The following is a 25,581-nucleotide window of genomic DNA, read 5'->3' on the forward strand; positions in this document are numbered from 1 at the left end:
GGGCCGCCCGCGCCCTAGGGAGCGCCCCCCGCGGGCCGGGCTCCCATGGCCACCGGCCCCGCCGGGCGCCCGCAGGCAGCGGCTCCGGCCCCCGGGCGGGCGGCAGCGGTGGCTTCGGGGGCGGTCGGGTCCCCTCCTGCAGGCGAACCGGGAGGCGCTCGCCTTCTCCGCGAGAGACTGGCGGCGGCTGCGGCGCTTCTGGCCGGGACGTGCGCGGCCGCGGAGGGCTCCGTGTGCCTCAGAGGCGGAGCGGGATAGGGCAGGCGGTGCGCACAGAGCTCCACGCCGCCGCTCCCCCTAGCACCGCCACCAGACGCGTGGCGGGCACGGATGCATTTTCCCGAGAAGGCAGAGCGAGCGAAGGCACCGGCGCTGGCATCGGACTCCCGGCGAGAGGCCGCTACCGACGAGCTGCGGCCGCGCGCCGCCCGCGGGCACCGGGACGCCGCGTTTCCCCGATCCACCCGCCCGCCCACCCCCGGCTGCGGAGATGCGGGGCACCGCTCCTCCTTCCCGCGGCGGCGGGCCCGCTCCTCGCCGTCACGCCTTCTTCTGCAGCGAGCGGGCGGGCATCGTCCTGGGGCGCGGCGGATCGGTCACTGACAGCGGGCGGCGGGAGGGGCTGCCGCCGCCGAGCCCGCGCTGTTCTGCGGCGGGGCCGCGGGCTCAGCCCCGCCGGTGGGACGAAGGGAGAGAGCGATGGCCGCCTCAGGCGGTGCCCGGCTGCTCCGGCGCCAACGAGCCGCTGCCTGTGCCCGCTCGCATCCCCCGCCTCCGCCTCACACCTCCGCCACCGCCCGCTCGTCCCCTCGCGGCGGGCAGGCGCAGCCGCCGCGCGGAGCCCCCTCCTTCGTCCCGCTCCTCCTTCTCGGGGAGCGGGAAAGGAAGGAAAGAGGCGAGGAGAGCGGAGTGGAGCCGCGCCCTGCCCTACAGCCCTGCGCCGCACGCGGCCAGCGCGCTCCTGCCCGCGGCGGCACCTGCTCGCTCTGCCTCCATCCTCCGCCCGGGGAGCTTTAAATAGAACACGTCACCGCGCTCCCCTACGCACCGACGTCACGCCCCGCTCCCGGCGCTGACGTCACCGGGGTGCGGAGGATGATGTCAGAGTGGTCCACGCCGCCGGAAGCTCTTCTATAATAGGGAACGGCGGCGGGGGGAGAGCGGAGCGGGGAGGGCTCGGGCTGCTGGCGGCGCCCGGGCCGCCTCCTCCCGCCCCCGGCCCCTGCGGCGCCGTCTCCACGGCAACGCCGCGCCCGGCGGCTCGGCGGGGAGAGCCGGTGTCACGGAGTCACGGGCGAAGGCGGCGCGGAGCCCTCTCCGGTGGCTACTGCTACTTCCCAGCCCTCCGCCTTGCCTAAAGACGGGCCCGCTGCTATGCAGACACTCTGCAGACACATAACACCGTCGGCGTTACCGGAAAAACGGGGAAGAAGTATGGCAGCCATTCTAAAATTATCTCCCCAAAAATGTAGATCCCAGCACATCCACGGTAGTACTACCGGAAAGGAGCCAGCACTGTAAGCCGGATGGGACCTACAACTGAGCTCTTCAGTTGTGCCATGCAAACAGCACACTTCTAGTCCATTGGAGTTGCTCAAGCTCCAGCACCATGGACTATCTTGGAGGGATATTCCTCACCTTAAGTCATGCAAATACTTCCATTAAGTGCCTGAGATTTCCTCAGTTTGTAAACATTAGATTGAACTACTACAGTACTCTGCCAGTGGCATTGGATTGCCCCAGGTGGAACATGCTCCTTGCTAGGCCATCTTTCAGTATCTTCGTTGTATTTTCTGCTTAGGTGAGGTTGTAGCTACCACAGGCATATTAAACTACAATGAGCATAAGAGGAAGATATTGATATTATACTAGATGCCAATCTCCATGTAAAAATTGAAGAAGCCCAGAATATTACCAAATGTGTGTATTACAGAATTGTAAAGCATGATAAAACCAACCATGTTAAAGCTGTTGCTTGTTTGTTTGTCCTCTCACAGAACCTCTATTCCTTGGGACCAAGTGTATGCCAGGAAGAGGCTGCAATAAAAGACAGCTAAAGCATTCAGCTAACAATCTGATCTTCAGGACACACTCTCCAAACTTGTTTTATTTTACAGATACATGTTTTACAGACTCTTGTTTCAACATTTTGACCTCTAAAAGTAATCAGCTATGGGGAAAGTAAGGATGATAAATGAAATACCAAGACAAACCTCCTCCAATCACAATCATAGGAAACCCAGCATGACTCATTACTATGGGAGTAGCAGCAAGGCATACTGCCTCACGAGGTAGAAAAGAGCAGCTTCCTCAGTTGCCCATTTTTTATTTCCCACACACCACCTCATAAGCTAAAGTAAAGGCACCGAACTAAAAAACTTTCTTCTGAGTGACAACAGTCTAACGTTTTTGTGTACAACGCTCAGAACCTGCATAGTTATGATGAGGCTGCACTACTTCACTGGACTGCTTTGGTTGGGTTTCGCCTGCTAGCTCTGAAACATGAAGTCTGTGTATTTTCCACTAAAAATCAAACTGTGTGCAGGCTTCTTTCCTAAAACAGAGGTAGTCTCTAGTGCTGGGGTTGTAGGAAAGATGGAGATTCATAACTATTCCTTTTTCTGTGTTTCTGCAACTATTCCTTTTTCACTCTACATTAGAGTGAAAAAAATCAGAATTAATGCTGACTAGGCAAGCATAAACAAGAAGTAGCGTATTCACCAATGTCAAGTAACTAGGAGTCTATATTTGTTAGCTTCTGAAACTGTACTGCACATGCAGCAATGGCAGGTCAATAGTTAGGAATCTAAGGCTTTAACTTCATATATGAGTAACTGTTGCATCAGTTTTGTTCTTATAGCTCAAGCTCACACATTAATGCAAATGCATTTCATTATGTTCACAGTATTTTGTTTAGATATCACAAAGATGATTCCATCTGTCTCTGCCTTTCAACTTGTTCACATATTTGTCTTGCATGAAGTATACTTTTCTACAGCATGGGTACAAACCCAGAAATCCCCAAGAATGAAGATAAAAGATAAAAAAATATAAAAGAAGACAAATGCACACTGAAGCCTGGGGTCAAGAATATTTTTTTCACTTGAGAATCAGAGGTGTGAACAAAATCATGGACAAAGAAACATATGGAAGGAATATCAAGAATGTCTTTATTGACTTGTGAAGTAAATGAACTCTATATTTCATGTATTTCTATAAGTAATAAAATATGAGTGTTGGGACAGATAAGATCTTGGGTAGGGAAAGAAGAACTGTAGGGACAAAGAAAGCTTTACTTCAAGTAAATCAATGATTTTTTTATTCTTAATTCTTAATTTAAACAGGTTTTTTTATTCACTACGACATTTAAGTGCAGAAAGTCCACCAAACTGATTACTTATCTTCCATATTTATTGTTATATTTCCTCCAGTTCTGACAGGTTTCTCTAAGAATTAAACTTTGTCTCAATTACACACTTTTACAATCTTGATTAGTTTTCAGGTTGATTTTGCTGAATTGACATTATTTGTCTCTTGGAAAAGCCTCTGTTTATACATGCCAAGCTTACTGAAATCAGTTTTCTGTCTTGCCATTCCCCAGAATAATATATGATACGTGGTGATCTATGTCAGCTCAGACAGAACTGTGCATACAAAGTAAGCAGGCCAGGTAATTAATCATAGGTTTTTGTGGAGACCCTAAAAGGCATTCCCTAGTTATGGAAACACAAAAAGCTTCTATCACAGCAAACCTTGTTCTGCCATGCCAGTGTAGCCCTGTTCTGTTCCCTGGCTCATCCCCGTGCCCTCTTCCCAGTCCCTCAGTCTTTCGGTCGCTCCCATCCTGTTTTCTGTTGGCTCCCTTACCCTAACCCCACTCTTGTGCCACCCCCATGTCCCCTGGCAATTGGTCTCTGATGCTTCCCTCACCCCAAAAGACCCATGTACTTAAACCTGGACCCTCACCACAAGGCCCACTTGCCTTTCCTTCTGACACTGGATGCTCCCCACGCGTGGCTGAAATAAACATCTTTTTGGAACCCTTGCAAAGGCCCTTCCTGCTTCTTTACCTGAAAGCATCTTAACAACTATTCGGCCACAACAGATATTAACAGGAGAAATACACAATCAATTCATCTTGAAACTGAAGTGATAAAACATGAGGAATTTTAGCAGTGATGACAAGACTTTCAGCTCTAAGTTAGTTGATTTTTTCCCTGCTATTTTAGAATACTTCTTTGTCTAGAGCACTTTGATGGAGGCAGTCTTGAGAATGCCTGGAAACCACCAGCAGTTCAGTGCCTGCTCCTTCACAAAAATACAAGTAATGCGAAAATCAAATAAGAGATGGATGGCTTCAGGCAAGGCAAAGCACAGGGTGGTGCAGGAGGAAGAGTGTTATTTTGCAGAGTTGAAGCAGCATATTCCTGGCATGTGTATTCATAGCCAGATATTGAGCTGCCAAACCCTGTTCTAACACTCTTGCCCAGGATGGCCAACCAGCTGGGGCAACACCTGTAAACTTGGCAGCAGTTACTGGTATCTCTGCAAGGAATGCTACTTTGAGTCTCTCAGTGGGATACCTGTAGATGGAAGAAAACCCCAGATGGCTGAGCTGTCTGAATCTCAAGCCTGCTGTGTATCAACATGGCCACTGTCCTGCTCAAAGTCCTGGAAGAGCAGAAGTACAGAGCTGCAACATCAAGAAGCACTACAAAGGTCTGCATTTTGCCTAACTTTCCTCCATGTAAAATCAGATCTGTACCACTTGACTGCATATTGGCTAGGAGCCACCACTCCCATGGAAAAGACAGGGGAATCCCCTTCAACTATATTAAACAGTGAAAAGATTTGAACTGCAATTGTTTGTTCAGGTCTAGTTGACACACTTAAAACAAAGGAATTCTAGCTGCAGCAAAACCAGAAAGAAACTGTTACAGGGTTGTTTAGGGAACCTCAGAGCAATTATGTGAGAATAGTAAACCAAAAATTGGCTTGTTTGGTTTATGAAAGTAAAATCCAATATGTCATGTTATTGTGCTGTTCAAATATTTAGGATGAGGTTAATACAAGCAAGGGAGCAAAAAGAGCTATTAAACAGCAACAGAATTAACAAATGTAAACCTTCTAAAAATGTTTTTTTCTGGTACTCCAAAGGTTGTTGCTCTTCAAGAAGCTCATACCTTCAGGAGCAGCCTTCCCAAACAAGGATTGGGTGCAAAAGAAGCAATGACTGAAAAGTAATCTCAGATGGCAGCCATCTCTGACTCCATCTGGGAGTAGGTAGAGGTAACTAAGGACATAGACATCTTTGGTACAGCAGCTCATAGCTATTTTGTTACATTAGTTTGTACTGTTTGTTCAATACCAGGTCAGTTTAAATTCTACAATCCCTAAGGAAACCATGGAAGTTTATTCCTGTTGAAGGAGGGAGAGCCAGCACCTCACACTTGCCTCAGTTTTCATCCATTGCTGCTATTTAGTGTCTCCTTCCTTCTCCTACTCCTTTATATCATCTTCTTGCCTCCTTTTCTCCTGTCTAATCACAAATTTCCCTCCCCACACACATGATTCTTTCAGTGAGTGGGATCATTTCTCCATCATTTTCCCTTGCAGGATCTGCATTGAATATATAAGCAGAGAAAAGAGGGGAGGAGAGTAACTGTCATCCTCTTCCCTGAGCCCAAGGTCTTTGTCTACATTTTCTTCAGTCCAGAATAAACTTCACTGCTATATCAGGTGGGCCTGGGGGATTCTGGACCACTGTTTTCTCTCCTGGAATAGATGAAGAAATGGAAATGTTGACTTGTATTCTAGTAAATGTGGTACTCTCAACCTAAGACTAGATTTGATTTTGAAACCAACTGTATGACATAATTCCCTGAGATGCCTTATGGTCCAATATTTCTAACTCTGTGCTGTTGCCAGTGAATGCTAATTTTCCAGCACCCACTTCCAACATTTCATTGTCTTGCCACCAGAAATGTATTGCACATCTCCTACACAGTTCTGTAGCAGTACACCCCTACTGGAATTTTTTAAAGATACTGATCCCTGACTAATGCTTTTATTTCTTATTTAGGTTTATCATGGCTCTTATTTCCTCCAGTGCTTTTTATGACCATACAGAAAGTACACTAGACTGATTAGGTCAATTTGTCATTTATGTCTTATTACACCAAGTTCACCTAGAGACGTCACTCAGTTTTGTTTTTGCAATTTCGGCTGAAGGTTATAAAGATATTGTAAAATAATCACTGGTTATTACATGTGGTTTTTACATGTGAGTATAAGAGAGCATGTATGGGAAGGAGAGAGGAGTGGGGGGAAAGCATTTTTAAGTCTTGAGGTTCATGATGTTCAACATCAGTGTATTCCTTGCGCATTATTTGAGAACAGCCAATTAAAAGAAGACACAACCTCACATAAACCAGCTCCTTTATCTGGCAGATGCAGGAATTCTGAATTGGGCAAGAGAATATTCTGGCTTTTAGCCTAATGAAAACTTTGCAGATGCTTGTTACTGCTCACCAAGTTGTTGGGATGGAAACTGGAGGAGAAGGAGCAAGAGTTATGTTTTGTGAAGTACAATGTGAACTGCTGGAGGGAAGAAAACACATTTTCAAATCACAAATTTTGTTAGTTTATTTTCACACCTTGTTGAAGAAGCGTACCATTATACTGGTAAAATGGAAGTATACAAAAGTTACTGTTTTCAGTTTACCTCTTGTAGATTACTTGTGTCGAAGATTTTGCTCTTCATTTGATGATACTTTGAAATGTAATAGCCATACTCTGCAGTTCTAACTCAGAACATGTGTATTTTAATTCCTTGGCCAACAGTTACCCATAATGTTATTTTCTAGATCCACATCATGCAGTCACTTTAATATAACAGTGCCAGATAGATACAGCCACAGTTAACATCTGATCTCTGATGTTTGCTGAGTAGCCAGTACCATTAATATGTATTGTAAGTAGCACTCAATATAATTAGAATTCACATAAAAAATGACACCTGTATGGAGTTGGATAAAGGGGAAGTAATTAAATCCATAGCATACTACCTACCTAAAGGTGTAGAGTTAAGGCTTCCATGGTAGTCTTAACTCTGCATTTCCTGCCTTTTCAAAAGCTCAGCTTCACTCTTCCTTTAATATTGTATTTCACACTGAATACTTTCACCAATAGAAACGTTATTCTGAAACCTGACATTTCTAGGACTCCTAATACTAACCCGGGTTATGCAGCAACAGTTATAAATTATTCAGAAGAAACTGTACTAATACATAGTGTACAACAAAGACTGAACTTGCCTTTAGCTAGTGTAATGTATTATGGATATGTGGTAACCTCTTCACAGATAAGGTGCTGGCAGCTTCCCTTTGGATCTCTGTTTCATTGCCTCCATGACACTGGCTGAAGGACTAACTGGCCTGAAAAACACCATATTAAAACTGAAGATGCGAAGGAACATGCTTGCAAATATAAAATCAAGAAAATTATTTTATTTGAGTTAAAACTCATGAAAAAACATTAGAAACACTGCTTGAAAATTGGTGGCATAAGCAGTACTATGGATTACTGTTTAAAATTGTTCCAGTTTCGAAGTACTTTTGCTTAAACTTCTGTAACCTGCTTCAGAAGTGTATATGGGTGCAGATATATGTGTCCATCTCTTAGCTACCTGCATTTTAATATGTGTCAATTTTTATGGCTTACTAGTAACATAAGTGCTATTGTCTTGAGAGATAGACATTTGGTTTTCAGAGCCAAAGTAAGTAGAATCATGTCTTCATAGGATGCTTTACTTAAATGGTTATTAAAAACTCTATCTTCAGTTATCCCTACTGTAAGGCTTCATAGTAAAGTTTTGAAGAAAACTTCTATATACATATTGCAGTTTAATGTAATCTTTGTTAACAAAAATGTTCTGATTTCTTGAGCAAAACTCCTAAATACTAGTACATTATATTTCAAAGCTTTCATGGTACAGGAAAATGTTATTCATTCATCTATGTCTTTAAGTATCTTACTGAAGGATGTTAAGACAATGGAATCAGGCTTTTCTCAGTGGTGCTGAGCAATAGAACAAGAGGCCATGGGCAGACCCTGATGGCCAAGAAATTCCATCTGAACATGGGGAAGAACTTTGTTACTGTGCAGGTGGCCATGCACTGGAACAGATTGGCCAGAGAGGCTGTGGAGTCTCCTTCACTGGAGATACTCAAAAACTGCCTGGACATAATACTATGAAATATGCTCTGGGACAATCCTGCTGGAGCAGAGAGGTTGGACCACATGACCCACTATCATCCCTCCCAGCCTGACCCGTTCTGTGATTCTGCCAAATGTATTTGAAATTTGTCAAACTTTGGAATAGCTTTTGTTTAAATAGCCATGTAATTCTCAGAATACTAATATCATGAACAATCTGCTCCATGGGGGTAAGACTAATACTAAGGAATTTCTTCATTGATAGGTACATATCTTTGACAACAAAGCCATTATATAGGCGGGGTTTTTTCCATAAAATACTATCATCATTTACATCCAAATGGTGAAATTTAGTTCTTAAACATGAACAAGCTCAAGAAGCAAATAAAACTGGACATTCAGATGCATTTTCCACAAAAAGTGACCAAAACCAGAGATAAAAACCTGAATGACACAGCAAAGAAATGCAGTGCAAGACAGTTTCTGTTGGCCACCAACAGATAGCTCTTTCACCCTTCTCCACCTGTGGCAGTACACATAGAAGAAGTTAGGAAAACAGAACATGGGTAGGAAGTTTTATTTTATTTACTAATCCACAGCAGGGCCTTCCCAATTTGTTCAAGTGCTGGTATGCTCATTGAGAACTCATAAATTCTAAGTGCATGCTTAAATGTATCAATTTTAAATCAAATATAAATTAGAGATAATACTAAATTTATTAAATGTTTAATTCAGGAGAGAAAAAAGATTGTCTGTCTGGCAGTTTGAGGATGTACTATACGTGTGCAGATAAATTAATGGATGTTGTCTTCTGATCCATTAACCTTAAATCAATTTCTCTCAACTACTTATAAAAACTGGGCAACAGTGGACTATCTACTAGACCTTTGTAACATCAGTAAAATTCCTATTAAGATCTTAACCCTCAGAAACTGACATATCAGGCATGTCCTTCAAAAATTTAACTGACTAGTTTAGGGCACAAAGAATATTAATATCCTCCTAAGGGTAAAATGGGCTAATACAAAACTGGAAAAAAATCCCAGTTTTGTAGAGTTGTGCAGAATAAATTTGCTTTATCCACTGCTTTCAATCAAAATTAATGACCCTGTGTATTAAGACATGTCTTTCTTCACACAAGGGAGAAAAGATTAAATTGTACAAAAACTTAGACCTTCCTTAAAAATACTTGTATTTGAAGAAGTGTACTTACAATATCTACAGAAACAAAGCATTGAAGTCATAAAATTACTAGCAATTACTCACTAATCTAATTAGAGCAGAGCATTAACCATGCATCATAACACCTTAACTCTCATCAAATGCCTAGAGTACATTTTAAACAATAATCTAAATGGTGCACTACAAAATACTCATCTGAAAAAGATACAGGGATAATTCATATGTAGGCATGCCAAATAAAGATGTCTACATATTTTGACATGTAATATCTGCAAATACTGTATCTGCATCTGTAAATATCTGTAAATATTTTGATATACGTCAGTATTATAGATTATACATTATTATTATAGATTTATTAAATCTGCATTTTATCTGGATTTTACAATTTAAAGTTGGAATTCACAGATTTAACTTACATGCTTGCAGAGTTACCTTACATTTTCATTTGATACCTACGATAGTAATTACATTTAATAATTTCTGTACTGTATATTATGTGATATCTATATACATATACTGTATGTAATAAATAATTTAAAAGCACTGAAGAAATCATATTAGGGCATACATGAGCATCACTGTATTTGGCTGAAGGTTGAATATCAGAACAAGAATGCTGCACAGTGAGGAAAAATGCTGCACTTTTGTAATGAATTATTACTTTTTCTCAATATTGCTAAACTTTTGTGTCTTGTTTTTAATGCCTTTATGCTTTTAAATATTTTTTTCTAATGGACATCTAATATATATTCTTTGTCTCATTATCAAAATATAGTATTGTTTTCTTGGGGAAAGCTGCTTTTCCCCAGTACATAAAACTTGCTTTAAATCAAAGTCTCTGGGTTTGGCTTCAACCCCAGAATATCCTGATTTCTAAATGAAATTCAAAGAATTTCATATTGTTATCATGACGGAAAAGCTGCAATCCTGGCAGTGGATCCTGAATTGTATTGATCCCTGTTATAGTATCATTTATTTCATTCTAGCTACATTGTTTCTTTTAATATATGTGCACTATTTGATCTTTGTACAAACTATGAAAAAGGGATACTTAGAATGAAGCTCTGTATTTACACAAGTTTCATTTTTTCAGACCTGGTCTTGAAGACTAAAACCAATGTAAATTATCATATACTACATCTATTATTTTACATATATTACATATATTACATGTATTATTTCATTTTGAAACTAAAAAAATGTTTCAAGTAAGTAAAATAATTTCCCAGTAGGAACAGGGTATACAATGTTTTTCATCACTCTTAATTAGTGCAGGGGTATAGGTGGCCTTTAAGCAACTTAACCCTTAAGGCTGTTTGCTACGGTAAAGCACATTCTAACCATAGCCCTGTCTGAGCTCCCACAGGCCTTCTAGGGTACTGGGAGGCAAAGAAAAGTCTGTAGACTTTTCAAAGATTCAATAAATATTTCTATAGAGGAATTGGGTTCTATTCTTAATTTTTTCCTTTTTGAACTACTGACAATTGAGATACTCTGATCAAACTTTCCATCACTATTTACCTTCAGAGACTAACTAGCTGGAGCACTTCAGCTCCAAAAGCTTCAGAAAATTGCAAAAAGCACCAAAGAAGGACTTTAATGTTGCTCAGTGGTCGACATTCTAGGAGAGAGATTGCAGATGGCTTATCAGAGATCTCTTTGTCAATTACTTCGGAAAACCACTCCTTTTCCTACATATCAGAACTAAGAATAGTTTGTAGTTCATAGAGGCTGACTTTAGACTTTTCTGTGACAGATCAGAAATTTCTTTCATTGATTGTTCAGTTTCATGGCTATTGTTCAAACAAATTAATTTTACAGTTATTTTGCAATAAATATACCATTTTTATTCTAATGCAAGCATCTTTTGAGGCAGAGACACAAGACCAGTCCTAATGCCATTCTGTTTGGCGGAATGTGTTGGAATCACTATTGCAAGTTCTCCAATTTTTTATTGTGTAGTAGTTCAGTTGAGTATCTCTTGACCAGCAGTCCAATTCCCAACTAAAACTATAAGTAAGGCCTTGAATGTCTTTTCTAAGTGAAGAGTATCTGTAAACTCTCTGAGATCACAGTCAGGGTCAGAAAGAAAGACAGCACACATTGAAAAAACAGAGCAGCCCTCATCACATCAAAGCACAGAGATTTGTCTCTAAAGGCTGTTGGCAATTTGTAAAATGTCAGGTTATTTCAGGTGCCTCACTGAAATGCGCAACTAGGTTGACAAGTGAATGCAGGTAAGACACGGGGAAAAAATCCTTAAGAGTGAACAGTCTGTGCCAAAAAAAAAGGAGGGGGGGGTGGTTATTTAATATCTAGACTGATCCAAACACAAAATCAGGGTGGCCTGTGCCAAGGAGCAGAGTAAAGGAAACCAGGAAAATACATAGCATCACAAGTTACTTCAATCAGTAAAGGCAGACCTAATTTTTTTCTTTTCTTTCTTTTATTCATTTTTGCTGTATAAAAATACATTGATTTTTAATACCCTCCTCTAAATACTGCTTGCTGCTAAGTATATTGGTTGTGTTAAGTTAGATTTATTGTAGGCCCCATGGCAAGTATGAGAAAGCTTTTGGTAAATGGATAGATCATGGCAAGAAAAGTAGTCAAACAAATGTGGGGAACTGCAGCTATAAGGAGTTGTATCGCAGACTTCTAACAGTCAAGACACAAAGTTCTGTCTTGAGCAGGAAGCTGAAATTTAAGGCTTGATTCCAAACAAACAGCACAGAAAGATTGTCGTCCGTTCCCATTTCACAACCGAGCACAACACAGCCACTTCCTCTCTTTTCCGCTAGCAGAATCTGAGACAGAATCAGAAGGGTAAAAGTTAGAAAACATGGGTTGAGATGCAGACAGTTTAATAGGAAAAGGAAAAGCTGTACTTGCAAGCAAAGCAAAATAAGGAATTTATTCGCTGCTTCCCATGGACAGGTAGGTCTTCAGCCAACCCCAGGAGAGCTGGACTCCATAACAAGTAATGTTACTCCTTCTTCTTCCTAGTTTATATACTGGGCATGAAGTCACACGGTTTGGAATATCCCTTTGGTCAATTTGGGTCACTATCTGGCTGCATCTCATCCCAGTCTCCTCAGTAGCCCCAGTCAACTCACTAAAGTTTTTAAATAAAAAGTTTTTAAGGGAAATTTCTTTGTGGCTGAACTTTGCTTTGCATATTTATTCCAAGTATGCCACTGGGATTTGTCTCTCATAAATGTAATGCTAACCATAGCCACAAACTGATCCTTATATAAGGATACCATGTCATAGACAATAAAATCCTTTCACAGCCCAAACTTTCCCTTGTCAGTCCGTTTGCAGTTCCACTTCACTAGGCCCCCTGTCACCTTCTTATCTGTTGTCTATATGTGAGTAGCCAGAGCCTTAAACCATAACAACTCCAACTGTGGCCTGCTCTGTCTCAGCTGAGCAAGCCCTCAAGTAAGAATTTGGAAGCAGAGCAAACTTTCAATTTACCCCTTTCCTCTCAAACATTGGAGCTTCAACAGTGTGTCTGTGTATGCACAAACTCACTGTTTCAGTACCTGCTCATGCCAAGAGCTCACCTGTGGTAGGTGTACTCTCCAAGAAGGAATGACATTAAAGGAGACATTGTGGTGCTGGAGTGTGTCACATAATGGGCAACAAGGCTGGTGAAAGGACTAGGAAATGTGTCATATGAGGGACAGCCACAGGAGCTGGGTTTGTTCAGTCTCAAGAAGAGAGGCTCATGGGCACCTTATTGCTCTTACAGCTCCCTGAAAGGAAGGTGCCAGGTGGGAGCTGGTCTCTCCTACGGTGCTTGCAGGACTATTAAAACTGAAACAGGGAACTTTCAGATTCCACATTCTTTTCTTCTTTTTAATTTTTTTTTTTTCCCCTCCATTATTAGGGTGGTCAAGCATTGGAATGGATTGCCTAAGGAGGTCATTGAGTCACCTTGAGATATCCTTGAGGTGTTTGGATCTTGTGCTGCGTGATATTTAGTAGTTCAGGGGTTGCAGTGGTAGTGCTGGATGGATGGCTACTGGAATGCATGATCTCAAAGATCTCTTCCAACACTGATGATTCTATGATTCTACGATTTTGCTTTTGTCATGCTTTAAGGAGCAAGCACTTCAATATATTTGTGGCCCCAGATTAATCCTAGCATGCCTATAATCTACGTTGGCCAAATCCAAGTATGTAGCCAAATATAGTAACTTAGACACACGCCTGAACAGTAGCTCAATTACAGTCTGCCAGTAATTATAGAAAGCAAACCAGCTGCACTGTCACGCCTCCTCCGGCCCGTGCCAGGCCGGGTGCCGGCGGAGCGCTCCGGCGCTCGCCGCCGCCTCACACCCGCCCCCTCACGGAGGCCGCGCATGCGTCCCGCCGGGCCGCTAGGGGGCGTGCGCCCGGGGCGGCGGCCGCGGAGCGGCGCGGGGGCGGGCGGAGGGAGCGCTTCCGGCGGGCTCTGCATCCGGGGACGGGACGGTGCTTATCCCGGCGCCGGTCTGCGCTGCCTGCCCCGCACGCTGCTACCCGCAGGCCCGCCCCGCCTGCCTCCGCTCAGGCACTGCGTGAGTGTCCGTGGAGGTCCCGCGTGGACGTGGCCGGCAGCGGCGCCGGGGACCGGGCTGTGGCCCCGCAGGGGTGGCGGCGGGCCCGGACACCCGTCCCGGCACAGGGGCTGGGGGCTGGCGGGTTTCCGTGCGCCGGGCTTACCTGCGCGGTTCACTCGAGCACTCCGTGGGAAATACGTGCTTGTTTGGAAACAGTGCCCACAGGGACAAACTAAGAACTGCGCTGTAAGTTATGAAAATTGTTTAGGGGAGCCTGGCGATTCCTGGCGAGGTAACCGGTGCTGAAAGTTACACGGTAAAGGTCGTGGTCGCTGTTGTGAGGTGTTGCCGCACTGTTTTGGGTTGGTTGTCTTCTTGGTGTTTACAGCTTCAGAAGCTAAACCGAACGTGTTTTTCTTTTGCGCCTAACTCTTGAATTCTCATTCGCCCTTCTATTAGTAACTAAAGTGTATTCATAAACTGTTTATGTACACGGTGTGCTGTGGAGAGTGCCTGATCTGCTCAGAGGGGAATGTTGACAGTTATTCTGTCTACTGGAAATGGAAAAGTTTGGACAGTACATGAATACTCCTTCAGACTAAATGTCAAGTGACTTACTTGTTATGCAACACGGTGGCATTTCTTCTACAGAATTGAAAGTGAATGTCCAAGTAGCAACTTCCTTAATGCATAATGCTTTGCCTCACCCACCCCATCAAATGAGAAAAAAAAAGAAGGAAGAACTCTAGTAGCTTCCTCTTCGAGTAGTGCAGTAATGTCCCTGTATTTACTATTCACTAGTGTAGGTTGTTATCACAGGAAATTAGAAGCAAAGCCAAATCCAACCGTGTAAACTCCTCATTATTCATTTTCCTATGCTTTGTGCCAATGCTGCCTGCAGTGACAGAGCTATCAGGCTAGTTGTACCAGAATCAATTTTAAGTTTAAAAGATAGTAAACCTGTATTTTTCTTTTCAGAGTCTGTTCAGCAAAATAATACTCTCTATATAGGATATTCTCAAAGCATGATTAGATTAGTTCCAATTGGTGTTATCATTTGGCTGCTTTTTTGCATGTCATGTGAAAAAATGCTAACATCACAACATAACTTGTAGTCCATGACTGGCTGCATCTTCATGCTCTAATGATGTATTCAAGGGTTTCTTTCCATATATTGTGGACCTCATTGTGGAATGTTTCAAATATGAAACAAATTCCACTGTTACATGATACTTTTGCCTGACATGAAAACTGTTATATCTTGTGATATGTCATTATTTAAAAAAACCTAAACTTAAAAGTGAGGGGAACATATAAAAATTCACTTTTAAACATAAATAAAGTAAGCACTCATTATGAAACTTCAGAGCATGCAGTATTTTTATTTAGTGTCTTGTACTGAAAGTAAATCATGTGATCACCTTCTCTTAAGCAATTCTGTAAGGGTATTCTACCTTGAATTTTTAAACCAAGATCTTAAAAGGTAACTAATATTTCTTTTTGCCTTATTTCATTTTTTTTAGATAAAAGGATACATGTTTACTTCAAGTAGAAAGGAGCATGTTCCCAAATTCTTCCAACTTGGGTCGTCCATTCTTCCCTCCAAAACATCAACAGCAGAGTAATTTCTTTGCTAAACTTCCTCTAAATATGCCTCCTACTCTTCCTCCTCACCAGCAAATTACCATTCCTCCATTTCATTTTCGCAATGCAGTGTAAGTACAGAAAGATTTGATAGAAGGGGTCGGGTCTGAAAGAAATATTTCTGTTTATGGAGGAGGTTTTCACTGTTTTTAACACTGAACTGCATTGAACTTCACAAAGCATGAAGATATCATACAGATAAAGAAGAGCTATATAATTTCCCTTATGGAACTGTAAATCTCAATGTTCGCCTGCAATGTGCATAATGCATGAGATGCAATTGCACCGATTAGATTTGTTAATCCACAGTTCAGTTTTTAAGATCTACAATCGCATTTGTTTATTGGAGAAAACAGGGTGGAGATGAGAAGGGGAATAATCATTTATTCTTGGGTCTGTATTTGAAGACACTGTAGTATTCTTTAGACTTTTGAATTAAATAGTTCCTTAAGTTAATTTGTTTGCTACCCCAGCACATATGCTGTCAAGAATGAGCATTTTCTGTTTTTAATGAAATATATATTATAAACTGAAATATATCTTCATGTTAAATAGAAAAGAAAGATGTATTCCTTCTAAGAAAAAAATTGACAGGACTTGTAGAGTTTACTGTTCAGTTAACAACTACTACCAAGCCATAAAAAGCATCTTGGTTATCTTATGAATAATAGTTATGGACTGTAGTCTTTCTAGAGCTCTTTTGAGTGGGAACACTGAAGCTACCCCAGCTATTAGTCAAGCTGTTACACTGCAACCAGTGACTTATGGAAGTGGCAGTCCAGTGTCTACATCAGATGCACGGACCTCATTTCAAGGAAGAAAGTAAGTTCTTTGTATGTGTGTGACTAAGACTGGTTGTAGTATACCCATTGTGAAACTCATCAGATACCAATTTCTTATGCAATTTAGTTATGTTAGGAGCTGCAATACTGAATACTTTTTTGTTTTATGGTGGAAACAGGCCATGTGTTGGCTCTTTAAAGCATTGTACCTGTTTGAGAATCTTAGTACTCAGAAGTGATTTCCTGTACCTGGTTTTTTTCTTTCAGCAGCTGTAGTCTTGCAGAAATGATTTAAGTGATTTATTGTAACACTGCAGTGGATTGTAGTCTGTGTGGGCTTGACTTTAAGCTGGTTTATGTACAAGAATGTTCTTTTTCTGGCAATTTGTCTAGTTAAAAATAAGAGTGCACCCTCCAAGGTTTTGTGGGAATTGTCTTGTTTTCCCTAATTTTCTTAATTATGTGATGTATTATTTTTCAAATACAAGGTGTTAATTCAAGCGTGTTCTTTTTTAAGGCAGATTTTATGATTTTACAAAAACTACCTAGTTTTTGTAGTTTTTTTTAAATTAATTAGAATTTACATTACTATCTTTGTTATTTTAGTTACCACAGAAAGGGAAATTTTGCATAAATGTAGAGTTTAATTTTCTTTTAATGCTTTAGAAGAAAAACAACCAGTTTTCTTTATTAGTTCAGATATACTAGTTGATATGTGTTTCTAGTAATTGTGAGAATCATCTGATTGGAAGGAGGTTCTGTGTTGTCTGTCTTTGGTGCTATTTCCTATATGCTATTTCTCTACCAGATCTAGCATGAAAAAATAAGCACTACCAAATATATGCTATTAAGTTATAGCTTATAGAGTGTGTAATTATCCCACAAACTAAGGAAGTCCCTGGTTTCATACTGCATGCATCTTTTTCTCTTGAGCCATCTGTTCTATGAAAAACTGTGCTGTACTGGGAGACTTGCAGTCAGCTTAAACAAACTTGTCATTTGGGTTTCAGCTGGTTAAGTGCAGACACTTACCTTAAAGAATTGCATCAATCCAATTCTAGGGTAATTTCATTTTTGTAATTCTATATTCTCTTTTCCCATTCCAGGTTTGTTTTGTAGTACCTGGGATGGGCATATCTGTTCTGTAGCATACTTGGGTTTAGTGAAGTAGTTGTGCCATTAAGTGTTAGTGTTTAAACTTTGTAGAAACAGTGTTTTAATCTTCAGTTGGAGCTTGTGAGCTGGAGGAATTACACAGTGTCTTTCTCTAGGAGGCAAAGTCAACAGAGTGTTCCAGATGATGCCAAACGGAAGCGGATTCATTCACACAATTCTGACACAGCTGTAGTTAACCAAGCAGTGCCTTTCCCGGAAGAACGAAGACGCTCCTTCCCAGCATCGTTTTCTGTTCAGTCTCCAGGACTGCATGCCCACGGCTCACCAGCCTTAATTGGATGTGTCCCTCCTTTGCAAGATACTTTGTTTCCAGATGCTACGGAAACCAGGCTCCCTGTTGCCAAGGACGAGGTAATGGCTTTCTGTGCCTGTGGTTTGCTTTTGTCTGCCAGAATTTTTGGCTGTATCATGGGATATCTATTGGTAAGCTGCCATTAGGAGGAATATCAATAAGTGTAGCTGCCACTGTAGTTCTCTATCACCTCCTTCTCTGTGCTTGGGTTTGAAGCATTTTTATGGGGGTAGGGGGAGTAAGGGTATTGTTTCCTTGTGTTTTACATCCTAATGTCAGGAAATCTACATGTCTGTTCTTGGAAGTACAATTTTGAAAAATAGTCCATTTCTCACTTGATAGCAGGTAGGGAGAATCCTGACTGAAAAAAAAAAACCCGATGTAATATTATGTGAGGGAAGCCCATTCTAAATAAATGCAGTGTTTTGCTTGTGAAGATGTTCACTATCTCTTTTCAAGAAAGCATAAAAGTTACTGTCACAGCTGTCCTGGAATATAGAAGAAAATGGAGTGTAGTTTCAAACTGTTTCTTGTTCTGCATGCACATGATAGAAGGGTTTTGGGTTTTTTAGTGTAAATATGCCTGTTGATTATAGAATATAACAGTGTTGTGAAAGGAAAACAGTCAATACCTCCTTCCAACAAAGATTCTAATTCTTTAATAGTTTATGTGGGATAGAAAAGAAAGCTGATTTAAATCAGGTTTTAAAATTCTTTCTTTCTCCCTATTATGGTAGGCAAACTGTTGACATTACAATCAGCAGAAGATATCTCTGGTCATTCATTGCATATACTGATGATGCAAAAAATATTTTCTCTGGTTTGAGATTTTTTGTAACAAAATGAACAAATTTAAATTTAGAACCTTAACAGAAATTTCTTTAGAGACGTATTAGTTGTGTTGACTTTAAGTGCAGTAGAACTCTAGACAAGAGAGTAGGTCATGTGAAATGATGCTGGGTTTTTTAATAACCCACCTTCTGTGTTTCATGTATTTGCACCTCTGACAGGAAAGAGTGTTCACTTTGCTGTGTCTTTACTTTTTGTATGTGTGTGTCCAGTTAAGTCAACAGGTTTTGGAGTTGTTTCAAAGATGCCGACAACAGGCCTCTGATTTGGACAGAAAAGAGCTTTGCAGAACAGAACTCCAGAGAGAAATTCAGCTAATTTTTCCACGTATGTTTTGAATTTGATTACTTAATATCAATTTGCATGTCCTTCAAGTTCGTGATTCTTCCTTTGTCTCAAACTGTAATATGTCACATCATGCTTATTTTTTGTTGCTCTTCCATTACAGAGAGCAGACTTTTTTTGGTTGGGTCCTCACTAAATGGATTTGGTACTCGTACTAGTGATGGTGATTTGTGCCTGGTGGTTAAAGAAGAGCCAGTAAGTAATTTAAAACATATGTAGTTAAAACCAAATCTTGTTTTATGTGCGTGCTGCTAAAAGACTGGATCCTGAAATGATAAAAAAGTACTCAAATCTTTTTGATTTAATAACATAGTTTTGCACTCATAATAGCTACAGACTATATTGCATATTGAGTATGGATTTTTCTGTCTGGCATTTACTGTGATAAACATATATGTAGGCCATAGAACATGTTAGTGTGCATGTTTACATATTATCCTGAGAACTAATTTCATTTTAAAAGCAAAGCATGCTTACTTTGAACATTTAAATGAGAGATACCAACTTTTTTCATTAATTTTATTGCCACATTTCAGGTGAATCAGAAGACTGAAGCAAGACATATACTCAGCTTAGTCCAAAAACTCTTCAGTACTAAACTTTGTAAGTTACCATCTAAAGTGAGGTGGTAAGACTATTGGCAGTTCTGGAAGAAGTGTTGATGCTCCATTGCAACTAATGTATGTAATTGTGTCCTGTCTAGGAACAGTACTAGTCACAGTCTAGGAAGTACTGTCTAGTCACAATACGCTTTGAAGAAAAGCTTCAAAGAAATATTTAGTAAAGTTACCTAATGCTGATGAATGGTAATTAGAAAAACATCAGTTTTTCTTGGAAACTAGTGGACTTCAGTCATGAGTAGTAGCTCAGATGACTTTTGAGTTGTGGAACACAATGAGAAGGGAGTGGGTTTCTGTTTGGGAAACCTCTGTTAGCAAACTTTTGCTAATATCTTGGCTTGCAGTGTCTTCCTGGGAAAAATACTCTTAAGAATTTGTAAAATAAGATGTTACTCACAGTAGATCGTGTAGAATTATTGAGATATAATTAACTTACGTGCCTAATGAAGAAAATAATCAACACTAACAATATCGACATATACAGATAAAACATGTCAATTAATAGTTTCTATAGCTTATTGTTTAGACTCCCTTCAGATTAAGAATTCACATGGGAAGTTCTTGACTTAAATGTGAAACTCTTCTACTTCAAAGATGCTTTTGTATCAGCCTTTCAATTATAAAATACCCTGACATTTGTTGTTATCAATGACAAGAGCACCCGGCTTCCCAGACTTGTGATAGATTCTTTGGTGCTATTCTTTGTAGTATGTTCTGAACAGTCCTGCAGCGCTAAAAGGAGCAAACCACGAATTTAAATGCAGACTTCAAAATTTCTTCATTGGCAAGCGTGCATGCACAGATTTTAACAGCTCATGTGAAAGAAAGACTTGATACATCTGTTGCTGAATAGGCATCTGATATTTAATGCTTATTACTACTGATTATTTACATTTGTGCAAATCTGAAAATTAATATGGATTTTTCTGTGGTGCTACTCTTTCCAGTGCTTTCTCATAGCACAGTGATAAAATGTGTGTTTCCAGTGATCAAGAAGCTTCTAAATGAGCAATCTTTTTGTGACAAAGTGACAAAATGTTGGACAAAATCAAGTTTGTTTACCAGCATCCAAAAGTTATGATGGTCATGTGGAAGTGATTCCCAGAAGTATTTGTGCCTTTAACCATTTGATGCTTTCAATTCTCTGACACCTTGCAAGTGCATTTGGTCAGATTGATTTAATCAAAATATTCTATGGAAAGTAAGGCAGGAGAAAGCACTGCTGAGATGACCACCCCTGTCAGGCAGTCTTCGTTGTGGTATATAGACCTCTTATGCCATCTCTTCAGAATCTTAACATCACTGTATTGTTAATTCCTATACCTAGCAATCTGTCCTGTGTCTGTGTGTAGATGTTTTGTGAATACAACAGACAAAAGTTGGTTGAAAATGTTCAAAACCAAAAGGCTTTGGCACATGGATCTTTCCACTTAGATTTAGCTAATTGACAAGCTGTAGCTCAGCTATGCCAAGGTTTAGTATTTCTGGAACAAGAGGTGTCCTGGTTTCAGGTGAGATGGTTAATTTTCTTCTTAGTACCTGGTACAATGCTGTGGTTTGGATTTAATATGAGAATAATGTTGATCACACACTGAAGTTTTAGTTGTTGCTCAGTAGTGCTTACTATAAACCAAGGAAAATCTGTCTACCTAAAATACGCGAAGCTGCTTCTGATAATTGTCTTCAACTTTTGTGCTGCCCTGTTAGCAGCATGTTTGATTCTATACTGTAATTTTAAGGTAATACCTCTTTGACAATATTGGTTAAGTATTTCTTTCTTTTTTTTCTGTAGAAGAGAGACTGCAGCATGTTCTAACAAGTGTGTGAGCAGTCATAAAACTTAGTGTTGCTTCGCATGAGAGAATGGAAATAAACGTAGTTTGGGCCAAAGATGAAAGCTAGCAAACTGTGTGCCAAGATGTAAGCAAAATAATGAGAAGGAGGAAATATAAGATGCTATTTCAAATAATGTCTTGCTCTGGTTTTGTGAAAGAGTTAAAGGACAATAAGAAATAAGGATGATACTTGTAGCATTGGCACAGTTTTAGAGCTTTTTCAACCTTTTTCCTTATCACTTTGGTTAGGAAAGTTGGGAGAAGTTTTTCTATCTGTGCGTCTCGCAACATCTCCCTCTTTGTTCTTGCACTCTGCAGTGTTCCTGTGGGTTCCAGTATAAGGACAATAAGAGTGTGATTCTGTGCTCATTTTGTCTTAATTCTATGATGGATAAGTGGAGAAGCATTCCAAGTGTGAACTAGATCAGTGCCTTTGACAATTGGTTTTGTCTTCAGAGCTCTTAAGTGCCCTCTCTTTTATCCTTCATATAGAGTTGAATGTTATTATTAGATTAGGAAGTTTGGGAAGTAGATTCAAAATCCTTATAAGCTCTAGTTTATTTCAATTTCGGGTTTGTAAAAAGTAACAAGTATAAGCAAGGGATTTTAGTCCATCAGATTCTAAGTCTCATACCAAGGGTTTTTCTGTGTTGTCATTCTGCATCTAGAATACCAACTGAAATGAAAATGTGTTCTGTTTTTGAATAGTTTTAATCACAGAGGAAAGTGGGAAAAAGGTTCTGATATTTTATTCATTTTTGTGGGGCACGTTAGTCTTAAAGTTATGTATTAATGTTTATCCTAGAGAAGAGACATATAGGGATAGCAAATACATAATCCATATCAAAGACTAACTAATCACGTGTAACGTCTTGGCTTATTTGTTGAGATACCTGGAAATGTATTTTTTTACAAGGTTGGCTGATTTTCCCAGAAGCGTGTACTGAAGTCAATGTCTTTAAAAATCTGAAGCATTGATTTGGGGTGATAAGTGGTTATATCTAAACCACTGAAAGTAAATGTCAGAGTGATTCCTCACTTCAGATTCATCTGTGCAGGATTCATTTGAAAAACACCTTGATAGTGTTAGGTGTTTACTGTCTGCATAAATAAAAAGGAGCTCATTTTCTCTTAAAAAGAGATTTAAAAATAGCTACAGTAGCATGTAGGGTAGTGGAATCTGCCCAGTGGTGGTCTAGTGGGAAATGTGTAACAGCTGGGACAAGCAGAGGAATTTGAGCTCAATTGAATTACTTTGAAGGACTGTGCATATTGTTGAGTGAATTCCAGAAAATCAGCAGTTATTTCATCCTGTGGTGCATTGTACCTTCCTGGATTCTTCATGAATGTGGATTCAAAGTTCTGTGTTGTCTAATTTCCCCTTCTATAGTATAACCAAAGCAATTGGAGGAGGCTACATAACCAGGATGTCAAAGATCTTTTTGGCATATACCATGTATGGGATTAATATTCTGTACAATTGCTTAATCTTTCATTCTGTAAAAGGGGAAAGAGAATTAAGATCTTCAGTTGGAAATTCTGCATGAATAAGTTATATATGAGCCAGTGTTTAGTCTTCTTGAAAGCTGTTATATTCTTTCTCGCTAAGCTGAAGTGATATTCATGACCTTTTCATAGAAATGTCCAAAGCTGCGGAGCTACTGTATAGATTTCTTTTCACGTATTTTTGCTGTAGCCTCTCTGCTCATAACTTTCATGATCACATAGTCAGTTTACTAAAACACTTGTTCAACCTGTATGTATTTCAGAATTTGACATTCTGTATTTGTGACTGTTTCTTCCCCCCTGTATGTATACATAAGTGTCCTGGTTTGCAAGACAGATGTCTGCCAATAAAGGCAGAAGGTTCTCTTTAAAATGGAGAATGTAAACCACCTCCCTCCAAGTTGTTATAATTTTGAAATTAGGGGGCTCTCAGGCAAAGATATGGCAATTAGGAATAACAGCTCTGTACTAGGAAAATTGAAATAGAAATGCAGTATTACAAAGACAATCCCAAAACACTGACAGAGTCAGAATACAACCTGACACCCCTTCGATCAGGGTGTTGGTCGCAGTCCCATTAAATGGTGACTGCAGTCCTCCTGCAGTGGCAGATGTGGTTCAGCTGAAGCAGTGCTCCTGTGGAAGGATGCAGTTTTCCTCTGAAGGTCCAGGCATTCTGTGGAAAGGTCTGGCTTTCCTCTGGGTCCAGTGGAAGGAAGGTATCTTGCTGTCCAAAATCTCAGTTTTTATCAAGGTAGGAAAGGCTTGGCTCCTCCCCCTGACTGGAGCATCTCCCATGTGATGATGTTATTTTATCAGTCAAACAGTGGGACTCAATTGCTCAGCAGCAGATGGTATCTTCCTGGAGGGAGGATGGGTTGTGGGAAAGATAAAGATGATTGCCCTACCTGGTGTTAAAGATGGCCCATTAGCAGATGGTATGGAGATAAGAATCACTGCCCCACCAGGCTTCAACAGTTGGTGATAGAATACACGTTGCTGGCCACATCCTGTATTGCAACCCAACACAATAAGGTACAATAGAGTTTTTGCTAACACCATCATTGGTCTGAGCCAAGAAAGATGATACCAGTAGAAGTTACCACCTTCTAACTTCCTCCTATTTCTTCCATCTTCCTCCTTACTTTTTACTAGCCTGTGAAACAGATTTGGATTATGTTTTGGGCTGTGTTGTTTTTTTTTTCCTAGCCAACTAATTTGACACAAGCGTCCATTAAATTTAGGGAGGCATTTGCAGACAAGGATGTGTTTGGAAGTGGATTGTCATGAATGAGTGCAGTTAACTTCTGAAGAGCATTGGGAAGGGTCATAGTGAGGGAAGTTGAATTATGGCATACAGATGGACATGCACTCCTGTGTTATGCATTGGGAATCTTTGTCTTAAATTTGGTAGTGAAAGGAGTGGAGGCAGAGAGCTCTGCAGACTTTAGACTCTCACTTTGAAGATGTTCTGGTATACTGGAAGAGAGGTGCCTGGATGTGTCTGAACGTGCAACTAGATGGAGGGGATGCTTGTCTTAATTTAGCAGACAGTGAACATGAAGTTGTTCAATTAAGATTCTCCCATAAACATCAGTAAATTAGTATGATTGTCTTTTATTTTGAGTGCCAGTCTGTGTGTTGCTTAGATTTGTGCAATGCATTAAATTCCAGATAAAGATTGCCTTAGGTCAAATCTATCTGAACATGCATATCCACAAAATAGTTTCAGAAAGTCTCAAAAAAAAAAGTTTGTTTTAATTGAGTATTGCACAGCAGTGTTCCACCAAATCTGAATTTGACATCCAAAAGCAAAGGAGATGATGCTGTTTAATCAAGGTGGCTATTCAGCTGATAGAAGTGCCTTATTGCTTTTTCTGGAGGTAAAGAAAAAAATCATGTTTTATTCAAGGTTATTTTTAGTCTATATTGCTTGTACTGTGATGCTTATTTATGCAAATCTGAGGTTAATTTATAGAAACAAAGGAAAAATATGATGTTGGATATGGACAAAGCCAAGTGGTCCTAGATTTGGCAACAGAAGTAATTGCTAAGATCATGCTTTTTGCCCAAATTCATATCATGTAACCTACAGGCTTTACTGGGTTTTTTTTCTTTTCCATTACTTTCTTGGTCACAGTATTCATTCAGGATTATGGGAAACTATTGAATATAGGCTGAGGTCTTGTGATGTCTTGGGAAATCACAATGATATGCAATGATATGGGGAGCTGAGTGTGGAGGGTGTGTTTGGTGACTCTGAGTGGCTGATATTAGTATGTGTGAGTTTGGATGGTCTGACATTGAGCTTGTATGTCTATACTATGTAGGTAATCATCATCAATGGGGATTTATTTCATATCCTATCACTATTCAAGCAAAAGGCAGATAAAGCCTGGCAGATATCCCATCTTTGATAGAAAGCATTGTCCTGTTTTCTTTCATTAGCATTTCCTGGGATGTACTTTATCATTCAGATGAACAGTTTTCAAAACAGTTTTTAAGCTTATCATTAGCCCATCCTGGTTGGATATCTTGCTCCTTTATTTTTGTACCTTATTTATAACTATTCAGGATTTG

At 40.3% G+C, this 25,581-nt stretch overlaps 1 protein-coding gene across 5 annotated transcripts in view; it reads left to right on the top strand.

Annotated features, from left to right (window-relative positions):
• The first annotated feature begins 13,826 nt into the window (after positions 1 to 13,826).
• Positions 13,827 to 25,581, top strand: part of TENT2 (terminal nucleotidyltransferase 2) — a 41,967-nt gene continuing 30,212 nt past the window's right edge. For 2 of the 5 annotated variants that reach the window (XM_079330408.1, XM_079330412.1), the window contains exons 1-7: positions 13,827 to 13,970; positions 15,476 to 15,667; positions 16,281 to 16,418; positions 17,650 to 17,905; positions 18,908 to 19,022; positions 19,144 to 19,235; positions 19,577 to 19,643. In XM_079330408.1, the coding sequence (XP_079186534.1) occupies positions 15,513 to 15,667; positions 16,281 to 16,418; positions 17,650 to 17,905; positions 18,908 to 19,022; positions 19,144 to 19,235; positions 19,577 to 19,643 (823 nt within the window). In that variant the 5' untranslated portion in view covers positions 13,827 to 13,970; positions 15,476 to 15,512. Of the gene's footprint in view, positions 14,269 to 15,475; positions 15,668 to 16,280; positions 16,419 to 17,649; positions 17,906 to 18,907; positions 19,023 to 19,143; positions 19,236 to 19,576; positions 19,644 to 25,581 lie in introns of all 5 variants that reach the window. The other 3 variants (XM_079330409.1, XM_079330411.1, XM_079330410.1) reach the window with 3 other exon arrangements.

The sequence above is a fragment of the Erithacus rubecula genome (assembly GCF_903797595.1).
Source record: "Erithacus rubecula genome assembly, chromosome: Z".
NCBI classification, from domain to species: Eukaryota; Metazoa; Chordata; class Aves; order Passeriformes; family Muscicapidae; genus Erithacus; species Erithacus rubecula.